Source organism: Triturus cristatus, chromosome 1_2 (genome assembly GCF_964204655.1).
Source record: "Triturus cristatus chromosome 1_2, aTriCri1.1, whole genome shotgun sequence".
In the NCBI taxonomy this organism is placed as follows: Eukaryota; Metazoa; Chordata; class Amphibia; order Caudata; family Salamandridae; genus Triturus; species Triturus cristatus.
This window is the reverse complement of record NC_140580.1, coordinates 330,131,720-330,155,977: the sequence shown is the minus strand read 5'-3', so window position 1 is coordinate 330,155,977 and position 24,258 is coordinate 330,131,720. Positions and strand designations below refer to the sequence as shown.

The following is a 24,258-nucleotide window of genomic DNA, read 5'->3' as shown; positions in this document are numbered from 1 at the left end:
CGTTGTTTATATCTGGTTTAATAACCCTGCTGTTATCAGGTATGAAGGGGCAGCATTCCTTAACCTTTAGTACCCTGCAAATACTCCTTGCTTTGCAAGAACAATATTTAGAGCTAAATGTTTTTACATTACCATTGCTCTCATAGCGATTAATTCAGAATTAATGTAAGTTAGGGCACCAGCCACGCTTGAGTGTAGACTTGCTTCTAATTTTCACATCATTAAAAAAAAAAACTTTATTTACCATTTCGATACAGCATAGCGAAACAATCATAGTCATTCACTGTCTTTTGACTTTACAATTGAAGAAAGTGAGATGTTGCGTAATATAACAGTACAGCATTTGTTATAGCATGTAACAATAAGGAGAAGAGTAGCAGCTAGGCTAAGAAACGCAATCTCGATGGCCTATGTCCTTGTTTCCGATAACAGCCTTCCGCCGTCCAGCATCGGGAGCCCAAACCCTCCCTCACCCAGTCGTCCCAATTTTCACATCATTCAAAGCCACACCTATATGAGGAATAATAGCACCTAATATATCTAATACCATCTGTCTAAATCCATGTTTTTCACTCTTCAAACCAACTGCATTTTCCTTTCCTGTCATATGATAGACTCTGGGAAACACCAAAGCAAGATAACATGATATAACGTGGCGAATTGAAATACGCAGTCTGATCACACACATAAATTACTCACAGAATCGGCTCTTCGCCAATCAGATAATCGCTGTATATAACATAACTTACTTAACGCTCCCTTTCTCCCACATATCCAATTTTAAAAGGTACATGACGTACCATACACATCTCATCCTTTCTCTCATGTTCCATTCTTAGTCTAGGATGTGGATTTGACAATCTAAATTCTTCTTCTTCTTTCGTTTGTTCTCTTTTTTTTTTAAGCATACTTTATTAAAATTTAACCCCTTCGTTGCCAGGCCTTTTCCCCCCTCCTGTGCCACGCCCTTTTTTGGCTATTTGGGGTAGTGCGCGCTGAGGCCCCTGTAACATTTTGACCACATAAGGTATCCATGCCAACATCACGGGGATTCTGAAGGTACTCAGGGTTTCTAGATTCCCCTGGAGGGGTCACAGAAATGAGCCAAAATACAGCAAAATGTAGGTTTTTTTTAAAAAAATGGGAAAAACGGGCTGCAAATGAAAGCATCTGGGTTTTTCCCTGCAAATGTTATCAAAAAAGGGTTTGTGGGGCTGAAATCACCATTTTCCCAGCTTTTAGGGGATACCAGACTTTTGTCAGAAACCCAACATTTTTTACACAGTTTTGGCATTTTTCTGGGACATAGCCTATTTTTGCAATTTTTTGTGCTTTCGATCTCCTTCCAGTTAATGGTAGAAATGGGTACAAAAGCAATAATGGATCCTGGAAAGCTATACATTTTAGAGAAGTAGACAAAATTCTGAATTCAGCAAGGGGTCATTTGTGTAGATCCATCAAGGTTTCTTTATAGAAACTAACAGTTAAATATAGGATAAATTGAACATTTGTTGAAAAAAAAAGCCTTTTGTGTCAACGTTTTCACCTGTAACTTCTTCTAATTATGACAGCTCTTTGAAAGCAATATACCGTTCCATCCGCTGGACATTACTGGTTGTGGGGATATATAGGACTTGTAGGTTCACCAAGAACCCGACGAACCCAGAGCCAAAAACTGAGCAGCAACTTGCATTGGTTTTTTATTATGTACCAGGTATATAGTAATTCTGTGAAAATGTGTACATGGAAAAATCGGTATGAAAGACACCTATGTATTTCTGAAATGGGAACAAAATATAGAGTTTAGAAACAGTAGATCTTTGCACATTTCCGAAATTGGGAATACTCATACTAGCATGAGAATTATCAGTCATTTTTTAGACTGACTTCTTTTTTACACAGTGTCTTTCATTTGGAAGGCAGAAATGCATCGAAAGTCAATAGGTAAAAACAGTTCCTTTACAAATCTGAATTACCCTAAGTCTCCCGATAAAAATGGTACCTCACTTGTAGGGGTAGGCATAGTGCCCACCACAGGAAATGGCTCAAAACCCAACGTGAACAAACCACATTTTCACAATGCAAAATTACCCTTTTTTAGCAAAGTGCCTAGCTGTAGTTTTTGAACCATAGCTCTGCCGGCACCTAGGGAAACCGAGCAAACCTATACATTTTTGAAAACTAGACACCCAGGGGAATCCAGGATGGGGTGACTTGACTGCCCCCCACCAGGTTCTGTTACCCAGAATCCCTTGCAAACCTAAAAAATTGCCAAAAAATACACATTTTCCCCATATTTCTGTGGTGGAAAGTTCTGGAATCTGCTTGGATTCACAAATTTCCACCCACCCAGTGTTCCCCAAAGTCTTCCGAGAAAAATGGTACCTCACTTGTGTGGGTCGGCTTAGTGCCTGCGACAGGAAACGGCGCAAAACGCAACGTGGACACACCTCAATTTCGCTGTGAAAAATGACCCTTTTTTGGCAAAGTGCCTAGCTGTAGTTTTTGAACCATAGCTCTGCCGGCACCTAGGGAAACCTAGCAAACCTATACATTTTTGAACTAGACACCCAGGGGAATCCAGGATTGGGTGACTTGACTGCATCCCACCAGGTTGTGTTACCCAGAATCCCTTGCAAACCTAAAAAATTGCCCAAAAACACATTTTCCCCACATTTCTGTGGTGGAAAGTTCTGGAATCTGCGTGGATCCACAAATTTCCACCCACCCCGCGTTCCCCAAAGTCTTCCAAGAAAAATGGTACCTCACTTGTGTGGGTCGGCCTAGTGTCCGCGACAGGAAACGGCGCAAAACGTAACGTGGACACACCTCAATTTCGCAGTGAAAAATGTCCCTTTTTTGGCAAAGTGCCTAGCTGTATTTTTTTAACCATAGCTCTGCCGGCACCTAGGGAAACCTAACAAACCTATACATTTCTGAAAACTAGACACCCAGGGGATTCCAGGGAGGTATGGCTTGCATGAATCCCCCAACGTTTCCTTACCCAGAATGCCCTGCAAACCTCAAATTTAGCTGAAAAAAATCACCTTTTTCACACATTTTTGTGTGGGAAAGTTGTGGCATCACCGGGCTGACACAAATTTGCTACCACCCAGCGTCCCCCAGGGTCTCCCGATAAAAACGGTGCCTCACTCGTGTGGGAGGCCCAAGTACCCGCGACAGGCAAGGGCCCACAACGTAGTGAGGCGACGTGAATATTGCCTATCTCAAAACGACCTGGTTTTGCAAGGGGGGTCACTTGGGTTTTTGGCCCAGTGCTCAGCGGCCACCTAGGGAAACCTACCAAACCCACACATTTCTGAAAACTAGACACCCGGGGGATTCCAGGGAGGTATGGCTTGCGTGGATCCCCCAACGTTTCCTTACCCAGAATGCCCTGCAAACCTCAAATTTAGCTGAAAAAAATCACCTTTTTCACACATTTTTGTGTGGGAAAGTTGTGGCATCACCGGGCTGACACAAATTTCCTACCACCCAGCGTTCCCCCAGGTCTCTCGATAAAAACGGTGCCTCACACGTGTGGAAGGCCCAAGTACCCGTGACAGGCAGTGGGGGCATTGGTATGAGCATTTTGGGCAGCCCCCACGCATAAAAAAAGCCTGTGTACTCGCTGGCGCCTAGTGGGCTTTCTGCCCCCCCGGGGGGCAGACCAGGGGCCACCGCCACCATCTGCCCTCCTGGGGGGGGGCAGAAAGACTGGAATTTCTCTGGGGGTGGGGTGGGGGTATTGTCATGCCCATTTTGGGGAGCCCCTACCCCTACACTAATAAAACAAAAAAATCCATGGTTTCTAGTGGGCTTTCTGCGCCCTCCAGGGGGGGCCAGATTGGGGGCTACAGCTCCCATCTGCCCCCTGGGGGGCAGAAAGACTGGAATTTCTCTGGGGGTGGGGTGGGGGTATTGTCATGCCCATTTTGGGGAGCCCCTACCCCTACACTAATAAAACAAAAAAATCCATGGTTTCTAGTGGGCTTTCTGCGCCCTCCAGGGGTGGCCAGATTGGGGGCTACAGCTCCCATCTGCCCCCTGGGGGGGCAGAAAGACTGTAATTTTTGTGGGGGGGAGGGTGGGGGCATTGGCGTGCCCGTTTCGGGCAGCCCACACCCTAAAAACAATTGCGCAAAAAAAATCCCTGGTGGATAGTGGGCTTTCTGCCCCTCTGGGAGGGAGCAGATTGGGGGCTACTGCCCCATCTGCCCCCCAGGGGGGGGGCAGAAAGGCTGTAATGGTGGCGGGGGTGGGGGCATTCGCATGCCCGTTTCGGGCAGCCCCCACCCTAAAAAAAACTAAAAACAGATCCCTGGTGTTTAGTAGGCTTTCTGCCCCACCAAAGGGGCAGATTAGGGGCCAATGCCCCAATTGCCCCCGGGGGGGCAGAAAGACTGTAATAATTGGGGGGGGTGGGGTGGGGGCATGGGCCTGTCCGTTTTGGGCAGCCCCCACCCCTATTTTTATTTTTTTAATTCCCTGGTGTCTAGTGGGCTTTTTGCCCCCCCGGGGGGGGCAGATTGGGGGCTACGGCCCCCATCTGCCCCCCAGGGGAGCAAAAAGACTCAATGGTGCCAAAGTCATATGGGGGAGCAAAGGCCCTTGCCCAAGGGGCCGCTCCCCCCTCCCTGGTGTCTAGTGGGTGGGTCCCTGCTTGGGGATCGCCCTCCTGTGGCAATCCCCAAGCAGGGATCCACTGGGGAGGGGAATCTCCCCTTTCCAACGATACCTCTCCCGTCTTTCTACGTGCTCAGGGGGCTGAGATAGCCCCCTGAGCACGTAGAAAGGGAAACTGAAAGGAGCCTCTTGGCTCATTTCAGTTTCAGCTTCAGTGTAATGACGTTGGCGCAACGTGCGCGCCGATCGTCATTACACGGAAAGCAAGGGGGGGCCTCGGGAGCTGGGGAAGCTCTTCCCCAGCTCCCGAGGCTATTTTTAATTAAAGGGAATCCCTCTGGTGCCCGCACCATAGGGATTCCCCAGAGAATGCCTCATGACGTGCCGGACTCGTCATGGGCACACGAGAACTGTGTGCCATGACGAGTCCAGCTCGTCATGGGCATTCAAGGGGTTAAATAACAGTGGTACATTCATATTGCCTTTCTTGTTCTCAAACTATAACGGTTAGCATTTTGGACTTGCCTTCATTGTCTAGATGGCTATTGTTCACCCAATGTAATACAGTTCTTGTTATGTTTCAGATGTCTGTGTGGTTCCTGGCTGTGGGATATACTATGCCATGTGCAGTGATCTAACATTTCCTCCCCAACTTCCCACCCGTCCCCCCCCCCCCCCCCCACCCTGCGCTGCTGTCGACTAGTAGGACCCTTCGTCTCCCGTCGTAGATGTGGTCTGGGTCTCTCTCCGTAGTTACCCATTGAGGTAGGACTCACCTATTCCTCCGGGGCTGCAAGCACTGTGTCTGTGTTCGTTGTGCTATGCACATTGCTCCCTCCCCTGTTCCTGGTTGTTAGGGCTATCTGGTCGGGACCGGCCCTGTGGGGTGCACTCCCGATCTGCATTTTTCAGGTCATCAACTAGGGCTCCCCAAGCCTGCGCCAGTCTGCCTATTCCTCGCTTTGCGTTCCGGAGCAGTATTCTATTTTCGCAACCCGCCCATTTCTCCAGTTCCCGCTTCCAGTTTAGTATACTAGGGCCTGCTGGGCCTTCCATTTGCTCGTCAGTTCTCGCTTTGCCAGTATATAGGCTAGGTCTTGGAACCTTGCCATTAATTTGGTCTTTGCGGAGTGGGGGGGGGGGGCAGGTTAAGCAGTACGTGGTCTGGGGTGCATGGTATATCTTTCCCTGTGACTCGCGCTGTTTCCCTGATCACTTCTTGCCAATACCCTTCAAGCTGCGGACAACTCCACATCATGTGGATATAGCCAGCTCCTGCCTCCCTACAACGTGGGCAGCTCGCATCGTCCCGGTGGAAATATCGATTTATTCTGTCTGTTGTGATGTATGCCCTATGCAAAGTGTAAAAGCTGATTAACTGGAATCGCGCATTGTGGGATACTTTAGTGGCCCTCAGGAGTGTATTTTCCCAGTCCTTATCCTCTATGGGATTACCAATGTCAGCTTCCCACTTGGCTCGTAACCCCTCTAGTGGTTTTGTGGAGTCTCGTCGGATGTGTCGGTAGAGGCATGAGACAGCTTTGATGACGCCCCCTGCTAGGCTTACGTATTCACATGTGAATGTGTGGGCGGTTTGGTTGTCTCCTGTCCCCAGTATCTGCGCATGGCCCCTGTGACCGCCCCATATAGTAAAAACTGTCCTTGCGGAATGTTTCAGACCGCTCAGAATTCCGCAAATGGAAGTAGTTCTCCGTCTCTATAGAGGTCACCTATTTTAGTTACTCTCCAGTGGCCCTCATATGGGATTGCCTCTAGTAAGGCCACTGACATCTCTGGGGAGTAAGGACATTTGGTCTTTGTTTTTTGTAGGCATCTAGCCCAGCAATGCCTCAGCACTTCATGTTCTGAGGAACAGACCCTTCGTGGTTTAATGGTGCCCATTAGTGTGCTCATTACATCTGCCCTCTCTGGGGTGAATGGGGGCTTCCTCCGTTCTGGGTCTAAGCTCCCTGCCACCCATTGGGTAAATCGGAGCTGTCCTGCTAGGTAGTTTTTCACCATCTACGGGACCGCTAGACCCCCCCCTCTGCCCTCCTCAGTGTTGTCAAGGCTTATCTGCTTCTGCCTGTCTCCCAAATGAAAGGACAATTAAAGGGAGTCAAGGGCCCGGAACCATGCACTTGGGATCCACACCAGTAACGTGGTGAAGAAGTATAACAGCCTGGGAAGAGCTATCATTCTCAGCAGGGAGATCCACCCCGCTACTGATAGGGGTAGATTTCCCCAGAAGTCCATACAACCCTTCAGCGATCGTAGGGCCCCCCTTTCTTTCGTTTGTTCTCTTATCTTTCTTTTATCTCTTACTCTCTTTCTTATCCTCTCATTGTATTCTTTAACAAATTATTGCTCCTATTACTTAAACCACACACATACCACCGAATAGTATTTTTAATTCTATGCTTAATTGTAGCAATTGTTTTCAGAAATGTACCATACTAAAAACCCTTGTTAACATTTTAATCCTCAATGATAGGCAGATCCTCCAACAAGACGTTGAAATGTGATAAGGAGACAAAAACCCATTTTTGTTAAATATACTATCAAATAAAGTACAGAAATGGCCATAAGAAATAGGAAGCTACAAATAAGTTGTACCTTCACCTGCAGAAGAAGTAAGAAAAGTACATACGTAGCAGTTTTTAACATTCATTAATTCTACTTATTCCCTCAAAACCTTAGCAGAAATACTGTCTTGAAAATCATTAACTAAACTTTGCCTGCGTGTCTGTGTGTTCTGTTTCACTTCATCATGTAATTCAACCTTTCTGGAAACATATCCCACAAGAGAAAGTAGGCACGATAATAGACCAACTAGGGCTATTAATATCATTGTTAATGTAATCAAACTAATAGTTTTATAGCATTTGCTGTATTCCATCTTCTATTAAGACTGAAAAAATATTTATCGTGCGGCTTTAGAAAGAAAATAAACAAAAAGTTTCTTTAAAAAAAATATACTTATTATTTCTTTAAAAACAAAATTCAAAACAAAAACTTCAAAAACTTTTTTTTTTTTTCAAGACTTCATTTCAGTTCATGCTCTTAAAAGATTATTTTCCTCTTTTAGATTTGGTTGAGAATTTGTTTAGCTTTATGTTTAACAGGCTTTTAAACCTTTCAAAATGGTTCTTCATCCTCTAATGTTTCACTTTCAGGATTACTGGAAAAAATGTTTTGGCAATTATTTATTTGACTGTAGATCTCTGGTTCTGACTGTTATTTCTCCTCTGACACTGTTGCTACGTACACCCATTCAGGTGACACATAATTTCTATTTGGAGTTCTCTTTCTGACTGGTGACAACTCCACTGTTTTTTAATTTAATTCAATTACTTCAAATTCTTCATTGATTGACATCAGTCTCTCGTTGCCAGTGCTTTCTTTGCAAGTTCTTTTCAGTGACTTATTTTCTTATACAATGTTTTCTGTAGTAACCACCTCAGAATCCTCTCCACTTGCTGATGAACTTGAGTTCTGATCAGCTTCAACAGCATGATTTACTGTTAACTGCTTTCTTTGTCTGGGGGGGTTTCTTTGAATTCGGATTTTCATCTGAAGTCTTTCGTATTTGTATCAGAGACTGCTTTTTCCTCCTGCAACATATGCCTTTGACTTTTACATTGCAACAGCTCTTCACTCTGATGCTCACCTTGAAGTTGGGCAACACTATAGGTACCTTCACCTATGTCTTGACCTTCACTTCCATTGACCAGGACTTCTATGACGTAGTTGTCTTTACCAGTTTCACATTCAAAATATTTACCCACACTTCCCAGTGTTTGTTACTAGGATGGCTTGGTAAAGACCTTTACACCGCTCCTCTAATCAGCTTTTCCTCTCATGTCTTCAGACAATTACCTAGTCACCAGGGCTCAGATTATGAACCTGTACTTCTTTTGTTGCTTCTGTTGTAAAATTCACCTACTTTGCAGTAATCTAGAATGATGTCACCATCATTTAAACAAGTGCACCTGAAGGAGTATAAGCCAATCTCTTTGATCTACCCATGATCAGTTTGTGGGGTGAGAGACAAGTCTTTTTCTGTCAGGAGTATATCTAATGGTGATCCAAACTAGGGGAAAAGCATCTGGCCAATTCAAACTAGTGGAAGCACACACTTTGGGCAGTTTGTTGTGGGGGATCCCTTTCATCCTCTCAACCACTCCGGAAGAAAGAGGACAATAGCTACAATGTAACCTTTGGTCAGTTTTGAGAGCAGTACAAATTAATTGTAAAGTGTCATTCTTAATACGAGAGCCATTCTCTGTCCCCATAGAAGTTGGAAGTTCAAATCTCAGCATCAGTTCCCTCAACGAAGGTTTGGCAGCTGTCAGGCAGTCTGATCTCCAGGTGGTATAAGCCTCAAACCATGTAACAAACAAACAAACAATCACAAGAATATAGTTCAAGCCGCTGAAAACTGGCATTTCAATAAAGTCTGCTTGGAGTCTAGTAAATGGGCCCTCTGGTTTGCCAATGTGGATCATTACAGTAATAGTCCTTTTTTCTCTCATTATTCTTTTGACAGATCAAATAACACAAACTTTTTAATCTTGAGCAACATTTCTAAACTTTGTATTCTCTCAATATTTCCTAAAAGTCCCAAGCATTGCATCCCTCCCTTAGTGAGATAGTCCATGAAAATAACGTGCCATGGGATACAATGTGTCTGGTAAAATGTATTTATGTTCAGAGGTAACAAATAAATCCTGATGATTTTTCTTGTGGCCTAATTGTTTCTATTTTCTTTTCTCCTCTTCTGTAGCTTTCACCTGAAGGTCTGTCATTTCACTTAGTGAAGCTTGAATTGAACTGAACAAAAACAATTTACATTTTCTATTGTTTGCTTGGAATTTATTCTTGATTCATCTTGTTCAGTTTCTTGAATCACCAGTTCATTCTCAAGTGCACAAAATCTGGCCACTTGATCAGTGTATCTATTTCCCATAGTGAACATATCTTTTCCAGTCTTATGGGCAGCTCACTTGGCTACAACAGTCTCCTTTGGTTTCTTTATTACTTTCAATAGATAATGCTTATAGAGACTTTTCCTAATGGGAGCTCCAGAAGATGTCATAAAACCCCTATGTGAAGACAGTTTGCCAAAACCGTGGACCACTTCAAAATCATACTGGCTGTTTATATAAATTGTCGCATTCACATTTTCTGAAAAGCTCTTTTCAATGCAGCCAATTCTGCCGCTTGTGCTGAAGTTACATTTGGCAGATGTGATGCTTCAAGGATCTCAGAAATGGAACATACTGCATAGGCAGCATTCATTGCTCCACAGTGGTCTCTCAAAGACAACCCATCAACAATCTTTTATTGCATTTTATTGGGCACTATAAATCACATACATGTCCGATATAACAATACCGTGAGGTTCGAGTATATAAAGCATTAGATGGTAAGTACATTATGTAATCGATCTTCGGTATCATGCAACATGTTGAACATACCTCAAACAATACAGCATTCCTATGCAGATGGTCTGTAGGAACAAACAGAAGATAAATAGAATTAAGAACTCCACTGTGACCCTCAACCCCCCACCCATAACCCCGAACTGTCATCTCTGATCTATGTCTCTACAAACTGTATTAGTAGAAATGACACCATCATAGGGATGTCTAAAGAAAGGAATGCTATAGTGTGTAAGTATGTCGTTGGAGGGCAGGAGTCCACGGCATTTACATGTTGTTGTTGTCCATTGGGCATGGGGTTGAGTATTGCAGGGTGTATCCCCACCCATAATCTGGACAAGCCAGGATTGTCATTTCAGAAGAAGTAGGGGGGTGTTGCATTGTGTAAGCTGTGACTGTTACTCATTTACGTCTCGGGATTTAAAGGTTTCCAGTAACAATAGTCTCAGATCATGGCTATAGGCTTTTAGCGCAGGCCTCAGTATTCTTCTCTGGATTAAAGCTTCTCTCTCAGCTGTGCCCCAGGTTATGACCTCCTCATGGCAGCTCGAGATGAGGGGCGCTTGAGGACTTCCAGGGCCTGGTTATTTGACGCTTCGCCAGAAGACGAGTCAAATCCACAAACCTTGCTATAACTTTGAAACTCTTGGGTCTGGGATATAGGCCCAGTAGGCATAGTTTGACACTATCTCAGTGGAGAGCGCCTGTCAGCGCAGAAAGTGCAGTGCGTTGATCTATGCAATAGGAGATTATGTAACATAACATACGTAATAGGTCTTCGGTGTCTGTTCAACATCTAGGGCTGGTGGGGAAGGCAGTGGGTAAGATTGTGTGAATGTCAGTGGTGTTAGTTATGCTCTGTGTAAAAGTAAGAATTGTATGAATTTAAATAGTGAATTAAGAGAGATCTTGCCTGGGTATTCAAGGACAAAGCACCATTCTTTATCGTACAGGGTTTGAGCTAGATCGTCCTCCCATTTAGTCTGCCGGGAATCCAAAGATGTATTCAAATGGGTAGGCAGAACACGAGATATCCGTTTTTCTGTTTCCACTCCTTTTGTTTGAAATAGCAATCAATGTTGCTGAATTTACTGAATTGCATATCTTGATTGAGATGTTTTCAGTTGCCAGTATGACTTGTTCATATCTGGTCATATGACTATTTGTCATATGCTGGGTCCATGAATGTGTCTGCAAACTCTCAACAGAATGTGGAACTAATGCACTTATGGTATGGCCCAATACGTTACCTTCACTTTGTTCAATTGCAATGCAAACAGCCGCAAATGATTTCAAACCGCCAGCGACTTACAGCTACTGGATCCAACACAGCTGAAAGACAGGCCACATAATCCCTCCATGCTTAGGTGTAAGGATCAATAGGGGACACCAACCTTTTTTGTGGCAATAAAGATAGAAAATCAAATAATACTCTGCCATTCTGAGAGCCGGTGCATTACACAAACGTTCTCTTAATGTCTAGAAGGTCTATGAACATTCTTTATCAAATGGTCCCTGGTCTATTATGACACTATGGGTCAACCTTATGAAAGGCTTTAGAATCGAGGGAAAGTTTGGAATCGACTGACGGTAGTAGCCAATAATTCCCAGAAACATCCTCACATCCCTCTGGGTAGTAGGAGGATTAATTCTCAGAATTACAGAAACACATCTTTTGAGACCTTCCTTGTTCAATGTGATGACCCAGATCAATCACTTCCTTTTACAATACTGCATGTTTGTTTTGGAAACCTTATGATCATGTCAGCTAAACTATTCAGTAAAGCAATTGCATCAAGTTTTACAGTCTTGTTTTGTCTTCGATGCGACCAGTAGGTCGTCAATGTAGTGCACCAAAACTGAGATACAGTGCAAGCTCAAATTTTCTAGATCTTCAATTGGCTAAAATTTAAGGACTTTTAGTACACATTTCTTGGTTCCTGCACAAAGCAAAAACTTTTTTTAAATTGAAACACAAAAATATATTTGCTCTCTCCATGGAGAGGAATGGAGAATAACGCTTGGCATAAGTCCATGACAATGCACTATTCTGCATCTGATGCAGTTTGGAGCAGGATTACTGCTGGATTCGGTACACCGGACAACATTGGATCACTATTATATTTATTTTTCTTAAGTCCTGCACTTTTCTGCTACAAGTCTGAGTACTTGGACAGTCCCAGGACATATGCCTGATGTCTCCATGTGAAGTAGAGCACCTTGGGCGAGGTGGAAAAGGCCAATGCATAGGTTCTACCGAGCCACTCTGGGGTTAGGAAGGCACGGTGAAGTATATTTTGTTAAATGTTTTGGAATCCAGCGTTTTTGGAGGTTTTGTATGGCAGAGAAAGAGCACTATCCCACTCCTACTGTGTGAAATGGCATCCCACTTCTTCCTTCGGTTGAGCTCTGAATTAGGCTATGGGGGCCTATGATAGTTCAGGAATGGTCCTAACTAGCCAAGCGATCTGTCTCTTGCCGGAACCTATCGTATACATTACCTGAGTCAAAGGGTGACGAGGTGGTGCTAAGTCGGTAATGCCCCAAATGTGTTCCAGTTTCTCATTGAGTTGTCTGTGAAGGTCATATTATTCCATTAGTAAACCAAAGGGTAGCAACATTCCATCACCGAATAGGTTACCTGTGCAGGCGAACCAACCAATTTCCCATGTCCCCCCAGCCTCCTCTTTTGTGGCTAGATGGTAATTGTGTATACTCCCCAGGGGAATTTGTGGCACGTAGGGTGCATATTACCGGTAACATTTAGGGCTCTATTGCAGCTCTTGTGAGCGATGCGCATCAACTTGTTAAGAGTTGACGGGAAATTCCGATTTGCAGACAAATAACCTCTGGACGAGGTGGCAAGCAGCCCTCCTGTCAGCATGGCCCACTTCAATGCAGACCACTGGAGTTGCTCCACCAGGTATTAGTGTTCAAAGTCTGAGTCCCGGACGGCCTCCCTGTTCCGTAGGGAGCTTCAATGTAGAAAGTGTGACTCTACAGCTGCCACTATTCCAGATGAGGTCCCCTAGCATAGCATTCAAGGTGTGGAAAAGACTCTTGGGTGGAGGTATTGGGAAGTTGGAGAAGAGATAAAGGTGTCAGGGTAGCATCACCATGTAGGCCAGTGTGACACGACCCTACACTGCCAGCAGAAGGGAATGCCAAAGAAGGGTCTGCGCTCGAAGGGAAGACTCAGCCTTCATCAGGTTCCCGTCCAACATGTTCTTATTAGAATGATATATGTTGATTCCAAGGGAGCAAAAAATAGAAGCGCTCCGTGCTACTGGGTGCGCATCTACTGTTAAGCTTTGCATGGGGTATGCGGGCTCAGGGGGCGCAGGCACGGTTTTGCCCAGTTAATTCCCAGCCCAGATGCCTTTTCAAAAGCGTGCAGAATGTGTGCCTGCTGTACCAACCCTGCTGTGAATAACACTGAAGTAGATCAGTACATCTTCTGCATAGAGAGAAACAGTGTGTCTTTTCACTGGTCAATATATCCTATTCTCTTCCCCTCTGGTGCAAGAGAACAGCTAGATGTTCAATCGCCAGCGCAAAAAGCAGGGGAAGGAGCAAGCACACATGTGGCATGCCTCCTTTTATGTGGTGAGGGTCGGAGATATGTTTGCCTATTCTCCCTGTTGGCTCTGCGTACAGCAGTTTAATCAGTTGCATCATCTTGCCGCCCATCCTTAACTTGCGCACCATCCTTAACTTGCGCAGCACAGCAAACATGTAGTCCCAATCGATCATGTTAAAACCTTTCTCCAAGTCTAGTACTAGACTGGAAGAATATGGCCACATTGGCGGTGCCTCCCTGTGAGCGAGTGGGAAGGATGACGCAACACACGACGTCTAGTCAGTGTAGGTTTTATTCTGAAGGGGAATTTTGAGCTCTTTGTATCCAGTTTGCAATCTCACACTGTCCCCAAAGTTTCTTGCTCTCTCTCTCAGTCCCTCGTTCCAAGCCTCAGAGGTCTACTCCTTTTCTTTTCTTCTCGGGGGCAGGATATGGTTCTTGTCCCGTGCGTGGTCTTCCGAGGTCTCCCAATGGCAGCCGCCCCAACAAAGGGAGAGACAAAGAAGAGAGGCTTGGGTCAGTAGAGTGCTCAGGTTGAAAATACCGTCAAGGGGCCCGGGGAGGTGAAGGGAACACTCCGGTGCTCAGGTGGCTATCAAACAGAACCACTCGAAACGACCGGTGTGAAAGGGGAGGTAGTGCAAGTGAGGGGGGGGGTTTGGATTCAAACCCAATATATACAAGCGAGGCGGCGAGAAGCCCAGTTGTTATTTCTTAACCTTCTCCCGCCTCCCGACCCAGCCCGTGATACGTTCACGTACCTGGGTCAGCCACGCTCCTCCGTGGGCGCGGCTCAGCGAAGCGTAGACGCGGAGTGCTCCTGCCTCCGACTTATCCTCCTTCGACGGCGTCCTTCACGTCTCCTCGCTTCTCTCTCCGTAAACCATCTCCGATACTCCACACGCTTCCTCTTCTCCCACTCCGGTGTAGCCACACACCACGTCTCGTTCCTCCTCCGTTCTTATTGGGTGTGCAATCTCTTTGTCAGCAAAGGAGGCGTGGTTCCCAGCGGGCGATCCCCAGTTAAAGGGGAAGACGTCCGTAGGGGTTTCCTCCGATTTTGTTGACATCCAGTCGTTCCCCTGTGAATTACAAAAGACACTGTCCGTGACCTCTCGTGCCACCAGTCCGCCCATTGTACACTGTCGTCGCGGCTCTCCTCGTGACACTCCCGCAGTAGTCTGTGTAGGCGCCGTATGTTTAGGGCCCTGGAACTTCCGGGTATAAAACCGTTCAGGTCTGGGTTGATCAGTGTGGGCATGACGCTCATGAAATCTATTGCCAGGACTTTACTCAGAATCTTGTAGTTGCTGGCAAGAATTGCAAGTGGTGTGTAGGATGTAACTTCCAAGAGGTCACATCCTGATTTAGGGATGGAGACCGGAAGTATTCTGCATCAATGGGGGTAGCAGTCCCTCAGTGGATGACACATTGTACACCTCAGCCTGTTTCGTTGTCAGTAAGTCCATATATTTTGTATAAAATGTTGTTAAGCCATTCACACTGAGATTTTTACCAGTCCAGGATCCTGTACTCCTCTATTAATCTCTTCCTCCATGATTGGGCTTTCTGTGGTCTCCATCTGAGTAGATGTCAGGGCTGGCATGGTTACCTAATTCAGGAATTCTGTGATGTCTGATATGGAAGGGGAGTCCTTGGGGTCTACACAGTGGCTGGTAGTGGGTGCAAAAGGCTACATGTTTTGCTGCCTCCCATGGTGTTTGGGGATAGCTGGATGGCGGTAATCGGGGCGTTGGAGGTGTCTTGCTTGATCAACCAAGCTAGTAGCCAACTAGATTTGTATCCTTCTGTGTGTGTTTTCCCTAGATGCGCTTTGTAATCCAAGCAGTTCAGGTATTCAAGTAATTCTACATGTCTCTCCCTGGCGACGACGAGCCTTCGTTTAGCTGAGTCATCTATCAGTGCAGGTCGTTCCAACCCATCAAGAGAGTCCTCTAGTGTTACTAACTCTGGTTCTCATGTATGACGAGTTCCGACCACCGAACGTATACATTGCCCTTAATACTGTCTTGAAGGCATCGAGTCGATAAGGGGGGTGAACGCGGTGCCGCTATTTTCAGCAAAATGTTGGGCTATGGTTTCTCGGACGATCTTGCGGAAGGCCTGGTCTTTCAGCGTAGAGGGCTGGAGCCGCCATGTTCAGATCAGGGAGTGTGCTTTCCTAAGGTGAGAGAGAGCAATAAGGAGTTATTGTCTGAGACAGCCTTTCAAAGGTATTCTGCATTGTGAGTAACGAGTTGGGAAGGGCTGCGAGCACAGGAAACGATCCACCCAGACATGGAAATCGTGTGGAGGAGAGAAAAAAAGAGAACCCCCCCCCCCCCCCTCATTGGGTTGAAGGGCCCTCCAGGTGTCAGTCAGGGCACAGTGTGTCAGCCACTGTGTAAAGAGGCAGTCCTAGTGGTGGGTGTACACCGAAGTTGGGAATATGATCTGTGTAGATGGACTTCTAGCACTCAGTTGAAATTTCCCCCATGATCCAGGAAACGCAGGCCTATCAGGCAAGCTGTAGCTATAGGTCCACCAGGAACTGTGGTTGCCCTGTGTTGTTAGGGGGAGTACATGCTTCGCAGTAGGATTGCAGTACTGTCGAGTCTGCCTTCTAGCAAGACATTCCACCCCTCGATATCTGCCACTTTTAATGCATTTAAAGAGGCTAATGATCCTAATCCATAGAAGTAGGCCCCAGTACAATAGGACTGGCCTCTCCAGAGCTTTTGATGGTTGGGCCCCTTGTTCCGAGCAAGGCGAAACTCAGCCAAAAAGCATAATGTGTCCCCATGATAAGGCACCTGCTGAAATACCAAATCCAGCAAAAGACAGTTAACTAATAATTTGAGATTAAAGGAACCCAACCAATGAAAAGCGAAAGGGTTTTATTACAAATTCAAAATTAAGCGGGAGGGCGTCAATGTCTTGAAGGCTCCTAAATGCAGAGTTATTCAGAATATGTAAAAATCAGAAAATATGCTAAGTCTCAATGGGCAGCTAAACCAGAAAAGAATCAGACAGCATCCCTAGTAAATTAGGAAAGCCGTATGACTGACCCCCAAAATTGAGGGGTTTTATACACAATTCTTGCTTAGAAAATGAGAACTTTTGCAGAATCATCGTGGTGTGGGCAATTCGGAGCGCAAACATTTTTTTGTCTCAGGGAGTACTTGTCGTGGGTCTGTTTTTCACAGAAGCAGTAGTAAGTGTCTAGATTTGCCATCCAACTTAAGCAGAGGAGTCTAGTGCAGCAACTGACTTCAGAACTATGTGGGGTAGACATGGTCGTATCCTGACCATGAGGACGTGCTAATGTTCAGATGACAGTCTGGCAGCGCCTGGGGTGTTCACAGTAGGTTATTTTTTATGAAGCAGAATCACACACGTACGTTAAGGCTACATCAAGTCTTCTTTCTACTTCTTCTCACACTCACAAATTGCTGTAGGAATCAGATTCTACCTTGATCTTGTACCACACCTGTGCCAAGTTCTGTTTTTTATTGCTCTTTTTTTGCCTCAGATTTCTTGCATGGTGCCGTTGTTTGTTGCATTAGTGCTCGATTTCTTGAGTATTTCGAGTTGTGGCCGGTGAGCGGGTGTTTATGCAGGTAATTTTCTAGAATTCTGGTGTAGCTAGTAGTGGCGAAAATGTTAATCTCTTAAAATTTCTTTCTCTTAGTACCTGGATGTGTACACGGACCCCAGATTCCCATTCTCTGGGATGGACATCAAAGAACCCATCATGGAAACTAGTAAGTGGTTTGAAAAATGCTTCTCCAATTTAATAATTGTAAAGCGTCTTCCAATACATTCCATAAAGAAATGTTGTCTTCTTCTTTTCACCAGCTGAAGGACCCTATATCGTGATAATCGAGCAGCCAAAATCGGTGAGCATGCCGCCGCAGCCAACTGAGATTCTGATTGATGGGTTTATCCTGTCTTTCAGGCGCTATCTAAGCAATTAATGTGTATTGTAACAGAGTGACTTCAGCTCCAAGAAACTTGGGTTTTGGCAGGAAGTGACATCACATGAAATGTACTTCATTACCAGGCCCACTGCCCCACCCCTTAGTGGAACTTCAGCTGAGGAAGTGTTCAGGTTTATCATAGAGGCTGCATTTACATCACTCCGACCAGAGGTCGTCATCGAACAAGACTTGCATAGGACCTTCATGGTCAATCCAATCGCAATATTTTTGACAGTAAATTATTTTAGTGAATCTAATACTTATGTATTGGATCTCTCAAAAAGGGTAATCCTTCATTCTCAACAGCTTTTCATTTAAATGCATTTCCTCCCTTATTGCTTAGTATATGGTATTGTTAATTGGCTCTTAAACATGGCCCACATCATTTCTCCTTAACTTCAACAGCGGGGGTTCCGTTTTCGGTACGGTTGTGAAGGACCTTCCCATGGTGGGCTGCCCGGCGCATCCAGTGAGAAAGGAAGGAAGACATATCCTACAGTCAAGGTATGTGGTTGCGATTGTGTGACAGCGTGTGCCTAGGAGGGAAACGGGATCTTGCTCTTGATTTGCTTAGTTGGTTGATACATGCTATGTTTTTCCTAGGAAACAAAACTACTAGCACGGTCTATTGCTACTGTAGCTCTACTGCTCGTTCGGCCCACAATTTACCATTTTTGATTACGGGAAATAATTCTTTAGGTGTAAATTATACAACAGGGAATCCCCTAGCTAATACTTTAACTGTTTTTCATATTGTGGAAGTAGTGGCAGGGTATTGCAGGTGATTACAGTTAGCATTTCACTTGTCTGTTTCAAGTTTGTGTCACTTAAAATATAAGTATAATAATTGATGGTTTGCGCTACTTGATGTGCTTGTAGTTGGCTCAGGCTTAAATTCTCTTGCTCCAGTCCTGGCACTTTCTGTTCATTTTTACTACTTTGTGTGGGGTGGTCATTAGTTCCAAGAAGAAGTTCCTGGTGGTCATTAGTTTCAAGAAGTTCCCTTCTGAGAATTCCTGACATTGGGTGTTACACTTTCTAAACTGCTATTGGTATTACATAACTTGCGCATAACACATCTGGAGAGAAGGTGTAGCTCAAAGAGGGAGCCTCATTAAACAGTAATCTCCAAGACACTGTGAGATTGAGAAAGTGAGATTTATTGTTTGACCAGAAATTCCAATAATTAAAATATCTCTTTTTCCATTGAACTGGAATTGTGTCCATGCTAAAGGCTTTTTGTAATAATACTCACATTTGTTGCCTGCTTCATCCTCCCCGAGACCCTTCTGCTTCAGCCTGTATCTAGTTTCATTTTTACCTGATCATTGATGGTACAAACTAAAGACCTCGTTTTAAGTGTGGAGGGCCAGCATCCAAGCATCTGAAGTGTCAGTGAAAGCACTTCCACAAAACGATGGACTGCCAGGACCATGCCATGGAGGGAGGTGTTTTTATAATTGCACCATGCCATGGAGGGAGGTGTTTTTATAATTGCACCATGCCATGGAGGGAGGTGTTTTTATAATTTTTAAAAGTGAAATCCCCAAAGTATGGGTTTTGTTTGAAAAATTAAAAATTCAACAATACTGAAGTGCTGAGAGTTTTCTTCCTATGCATGTGGCCATTTTCCTTTTTATCCTACCCAGGATCAAGGCCAAGGATGAAGCATCTTTCTGGCTGCATCAGCAGTGCAATGTTTTAATAAACAGATAACACTGTAGAGTTACTCCTTGCTATGGGACCAGTATCTGGCTCTTGGTGTGATTCGTTTTTGTCATACCGGATCCTACCTGAGCATTGCTTTCCAAACACCTCATTGAATCGCTTGATAGGGAGTAGTACGGTGTACAGATTTGTAGATGTTTTATCGACGTTTCATCATTTTGTACTATGGCTACCTTAAAGCGTGACTAATTCTACTATTGTCGCACATTGCAAATAACATAAATTCAAGTACGAACAAATGTCATACCAAACTTTTAAAGCAGTTTAGTGGGGTGCACTCAGTGGTTCATTCTAATGGGCACAATAGGATTAATTCTTAAATTGCAATTGTTGTTCAGTCTATGCTCACAAACACTCATAGATTTGAATTTCCTACATACAGTCGATAATTGGGTAAACTATAGTGACTGTAAGTTTAAAAAAAAATGTTTTTAATTTTGATGAGTGACAGTTAACTTTCTTTCCAGATATTTAATTACATTGGCCAAGCGAGGATTGAAGTTGACCTGGTGACACACACAGATCCACCAAGAGTGCACGCACACAGCCTGGTGGGGAAGCTGTGCACCAATTCTGGCATCTGCATCGTGTCTGTGGGACCCAAGGATATGACGGCACAGTAAGTACCAATGACGGTGCAGCGCAGTTGGCACGTACTCCAAGGAGCTTTGTGGCTCTCACAATAACATAGTACAAACTTGAATAGTACAAACTTGAACAGGACACACAGAACTGACGTCTAAAGCTTGTTCATCACCTCCTTTCCTTTATCTGCATAAACACTACGAATTCACAATTCTAGTCAATAAATTGTTCACATGCTAGGGTCCTTCTTCAGCTCACTATCTTTGAGAGGGTCGCCATTTTGAATGTACCCATTGCAGTCTTCATCCTGTCCTCCGGGAACAATTGCTTGTCTAACTGCACCCATAGCTTCTTCACCAGTCCAATTTCTTCAACACTGTCTATAGACGTCTTGCGGTGTGCCCTCCCACTTCCACTGTCTGCAAGATATATGCCCATTGTGATAAGTATAAACTTGCACAGATCTGTTTTGCGTTCTTTCATGAACACTCAGGAGCTATCCCTGGCATTGCATGGCTCTATGAATACTATTTGATTGAATGTGCCCTAAGCTGACACCCTTTATCTATCATGCGTACATTTGTAATGGGTTTTTTATTGTCAGGTTCAACAACCTTGGAATCCTCCATGTCACCAAGAAAAACCAGCTGGAAATCATGAAAGACAAAATGAAGCAGCAGATACTGCGAACCCGGTCTCCAGGCCAGGGACTCCTTGGTAAGTCCTGGCCCTGATTTGTAATTTCAAATAGCTGTAGTGTTAGTAAAAAAACATTTTTTAAACAATTTAAAATATACGCTTTTAAGTATCACCATATCTTCATGACCCCATTTCCAGTGTTCATGACCTCACTTAAACCATCATATATGACATCCGTGATTGCATCAGAGTGCTATTGTCTGTGCTTCACACAGGACAGAAGCCACTGAGTGGGCGGCTTGTAGCCTTGCTCTTTGTGCAGGGAATAGCCTCCTTCCATACAGAGTGTAAATAAATAGTGGTTTGTAATTATTTGATTCATATCTCAAAGTTATGAAGGGTACAATTGGTTCTTTTCAACCTGCATAACCTCAGCATTTTCCGTAACCTTTGGTTTCATCGTGTCCGCCACAGTGAGACACTGTTCTAGTCCGAAGAACTGGGCTTTGTTGTCACAGTGTTTCCATTACTGTGAGATGACATATCTTTGCCAACTTGCGGTACCTTTATTGAAATATGCCAGGGTTATCCTGAGACAAGCACTGGGACACCAACCATTACAATATATCTGAAGTTTCTTTAGATTTAGCACACGTGCCCTTTTTCTTTCTTCTGACACCCCCACCTCCATATCTGCTGGTTCTGTCCTACTTGTGTTTAAAATGTTGGAAAGATCGAGCTGGGCTAGGAGACTACATTGAAAGATGACAGTTGGAGGACCCTACCTGTAAATATGATGGAGCCGCAAGAATGAAATTTCTTACAGAACTATACTGTTGTCATCTTTGCTTCACTGGTGACGAGTATGAGATTCAAACTGTGTGCAAAGCACAATGGAGTAAGAATATGTTCTATGGAAGGAGGAGCCTAGCGCGCAACCAAGATGGCCGCGTAGGTGCGAGGCTCCCGAGGACCTCCGCGACCTCCTGAATTAATCCTGGCTATATCCTGTCCTTGTTGAGGGGACTGTGTCGGTGAACCCGAGCTGAGGCGCCACCCGTTTTTCGTTTTCGAATCGGACCCCGGACACCGGTGGGAGCACCGATCGAAGGTTGCGGCCTTCTCCGCGCCGGCCCCCCGGATTGGAGTAGTGGGGCGATCCGGGGACAAAGCGAACAACAGCGGCGGGCAGGGCTGGGCGACTCGCGTACCCCGCGCTTTCACTTTCGCTTTTGCGCCCTCCTTGCCCTCAAGCGAGGTAGGGTTGCGGAGCGGGGTGCGGTGGTGTGGCCTTGTCCAGGTGCCCGGCTGACCCGCCGGCTGTGGGTCGTCCTCGCTCCAGTGGTCGCCCTCCCCCCCCGGAACCCGTGAACTGGTTCATCGGCCCTTTCGAGGAGATTGGCACGACGGTGGGAGAGCAGGCATGTCCACCAAACAAGATGGCGACCGGGCGAAGGTGAAGACGACCCGCCGTGGCCCAGCGCATCAATCCAACAGTATGGACCGCTACACCCTCCAGAAGGGATCTCCGGAGGCATCGCGCACATCCCCGGCGGGCCCGACGGAGGCGTCTGCTCAGCCGGTGGATCTGACCCTCCGGGACGTCATGGGCGCCATCGCAGAGATGAAGGCCTCGGTGGACCAGCGCTTCGACACCCTAGCGCAAAAGATAGACTCGGTCCTTGTGGATGTGAGCCTTGTGAGGGCTGACTTGTCCAAAACAAACGACCGGGTCGATTCCCTGGCCCACACCACAACGAGCCTCACGACGGATGTGGTGGCCCTCCAAAAGGAGGTGCGCCGGCTTGGCCAGGCGAGCGCCCTGATGGACCGGCGACTGGAGGATTCCGAGGGCCGGGCCCGGAGGAATAACTTTCGCATTGTGGGGGTGCCGGAGGGACGAGAGGCGGAGGCGGCAGATCTTTTTGTGGAAGAATTGATCCTTACCCATCTCCAGCCCCGGGGGCTGAGTAAGCTTTTTGTGGTGGAACGTGCTCACCGGGTCCCTGGGGGCAGACCTAAGGCCGGTGCCCCGCCGCGGCCTCTCATTGCCCGGATTTTTAACTTTCGGGACAGAGACGCTATCCTGCAGACCTCCAGGCAACAGGGACCGGTCAAGCTTGATAACATGGATGTGCATTTCTACCCAGACTTTACTCCGGCGGTCCAAAAGCAGAGACTGAGTTTTCTCGGAGTTAAACGTCGCCTACGGAACCTGAACCTTAAGTACTCAATGCTTTTTCCAGCTAAGCTAAGGGTGGAGATGGATGGTCGCACGCACTTTTTTGACCGACCCGAGGCGGCTGGGGACTGGTTGGACACTCTGCCTGGAGATCGGGGCCGAGGGGGTGGGGGGGGTGCGGTTGGCGGGGAGGGCCCGCCGGATCAGAACTGAGGGGTGAATAATAGGCCTTGCTCTGGACAACATTCCTTTACCATTTACTGATCGTGTATGTTCCCCTCCTATGGAGGTCGTACGGGGTCTGTTGGGGGCTTCCCTCCTCCTCTGGGGGACTAGTTAGGTTTTCATCTATGGGGCGACAGGCACACTGCACTTTGGGGGGGCTGTCTGGGCTCATGCAGGGGTGCAGGGAGGGGGGAGTTCTGTTGGGATGGGGGGGTGGGGGGGGGTGTGTTGTTTGTTTGCACCGCAAGGCAAACCCTTTACCGTATTGTTGCTCTCGAGATGCTCTGTGGGGGACGACTGATTGCTTATACGTATGATGGGGGGTAGGGATTTGACTGTGTTGTCATGGAATGTTAACGGCCTGGGGGACAGGATTAAGCGTGGTGTGGTCCTGCAGTACCTGAAACGTATTTCACCAGATGTTGTCTTCCTGCAGGAGACACACCTTATAGGTAACTCCTTTCATGCCATGAATCGGCGGGGCTATCGTTTGGTGGCCCACTCGGGCTTCACCTCGGGCTCGCGGGGGGTGGGTATCATGATCAAGAAATCGCTCCCGTTGGAGATTGATGAGGTGCGCCATGATGAGAGGGGACGCTACACTGTCCTGGTGGGTAGACTGGAGGGTAGAGTGTTTGTTTTTATATCAGTGTACGTCCCGCCTGGGTTACAATCTACTACATTTGCGGACCTGGGGCGCCTCCTCCTGGACCTTCCGGGTGGCCTGCTGGTGGTTGGGGGGGACTTCAATGCGGTAGCTTCTGGGTCTATGGATCGTCATCCCCCTAGGGACCTCCCCCGGGCACAGGCGTGGCTGTCCGGCCTTTTAGATACATTGGGCCTGGTGGATTGCTGGCGACTAAAGCATCCCGCGCAGCTGCAATACACCTTCCACTCGGGTGCCCATGGTAGCCTCTCGCGGCTTGATTACATCCTTGTCCCGGCGGCCCATGCTGGGAGGGTGGGAGAGGTGTGCCATCTGGCGCGGGGCATTTCAGATCACTCCCCATTACTGTTACATTTCGATGTCTTCCCGAGGGGGGAGGGCAGGGTGGCTCCAATCAATGCTTGGTACTTGCGCGACCCCACCATTCGTGCCGACTTGATCAAATCCTTACAGCGATATTTTGATGAGAATGTGGGGTCTGTCCCTTCGGCCACCTCCCTGTGGGAGGCTTTTAAGGTAGTTCTCAGAGGGGAGGCCCTCTCCTTTATCTCCCATGCCCGGAGGCGCGAGCGGGAGGAAGTAACCCGGGTGGAGGCCGAAAT

The 24,258-nt window shown here is 46.3% G+C and overlaps 1 protein-coding gene across 3 annotated transcripts in view; it reads left to right on the top strand.

Annotated features, from left to right (window-relative positions):
• Window positions 1-24,258, top strand: part of NFKB2 (nuclear factor kappa B subunit 2) — a 214,473-nt gene that overhangs the window by 97,546 nt on the left and 92,669 nt on the right. For all 3 annotated transcript variants that reach the window (XM_085603918.1, XM_085603919.1, XM_085603920.1), the window contains 5 exons: window positions 17,342-17,414; window positions 17,509-17,549; window positions 18,036-18,134; window positions 19,826-19,977; window positions 20,548-20,660. In XM_085603918.1, the coding sequence (XP_085460044.1) occupies window positions 17,342-17,414; window positions 17,509-17,549; window positions 18,036-18,134; window positions 19,826-19,977; window positions 20,548-20,660 (478 nt within the window). The remainder of the gene's footprint in view (window positions 1-17,341; window positions 17,415-17,508; window positions 17,550-18,035; window positions 18,135-19,825; window positions 19,978-20,547; window positions 20,661-24,258) is intronic.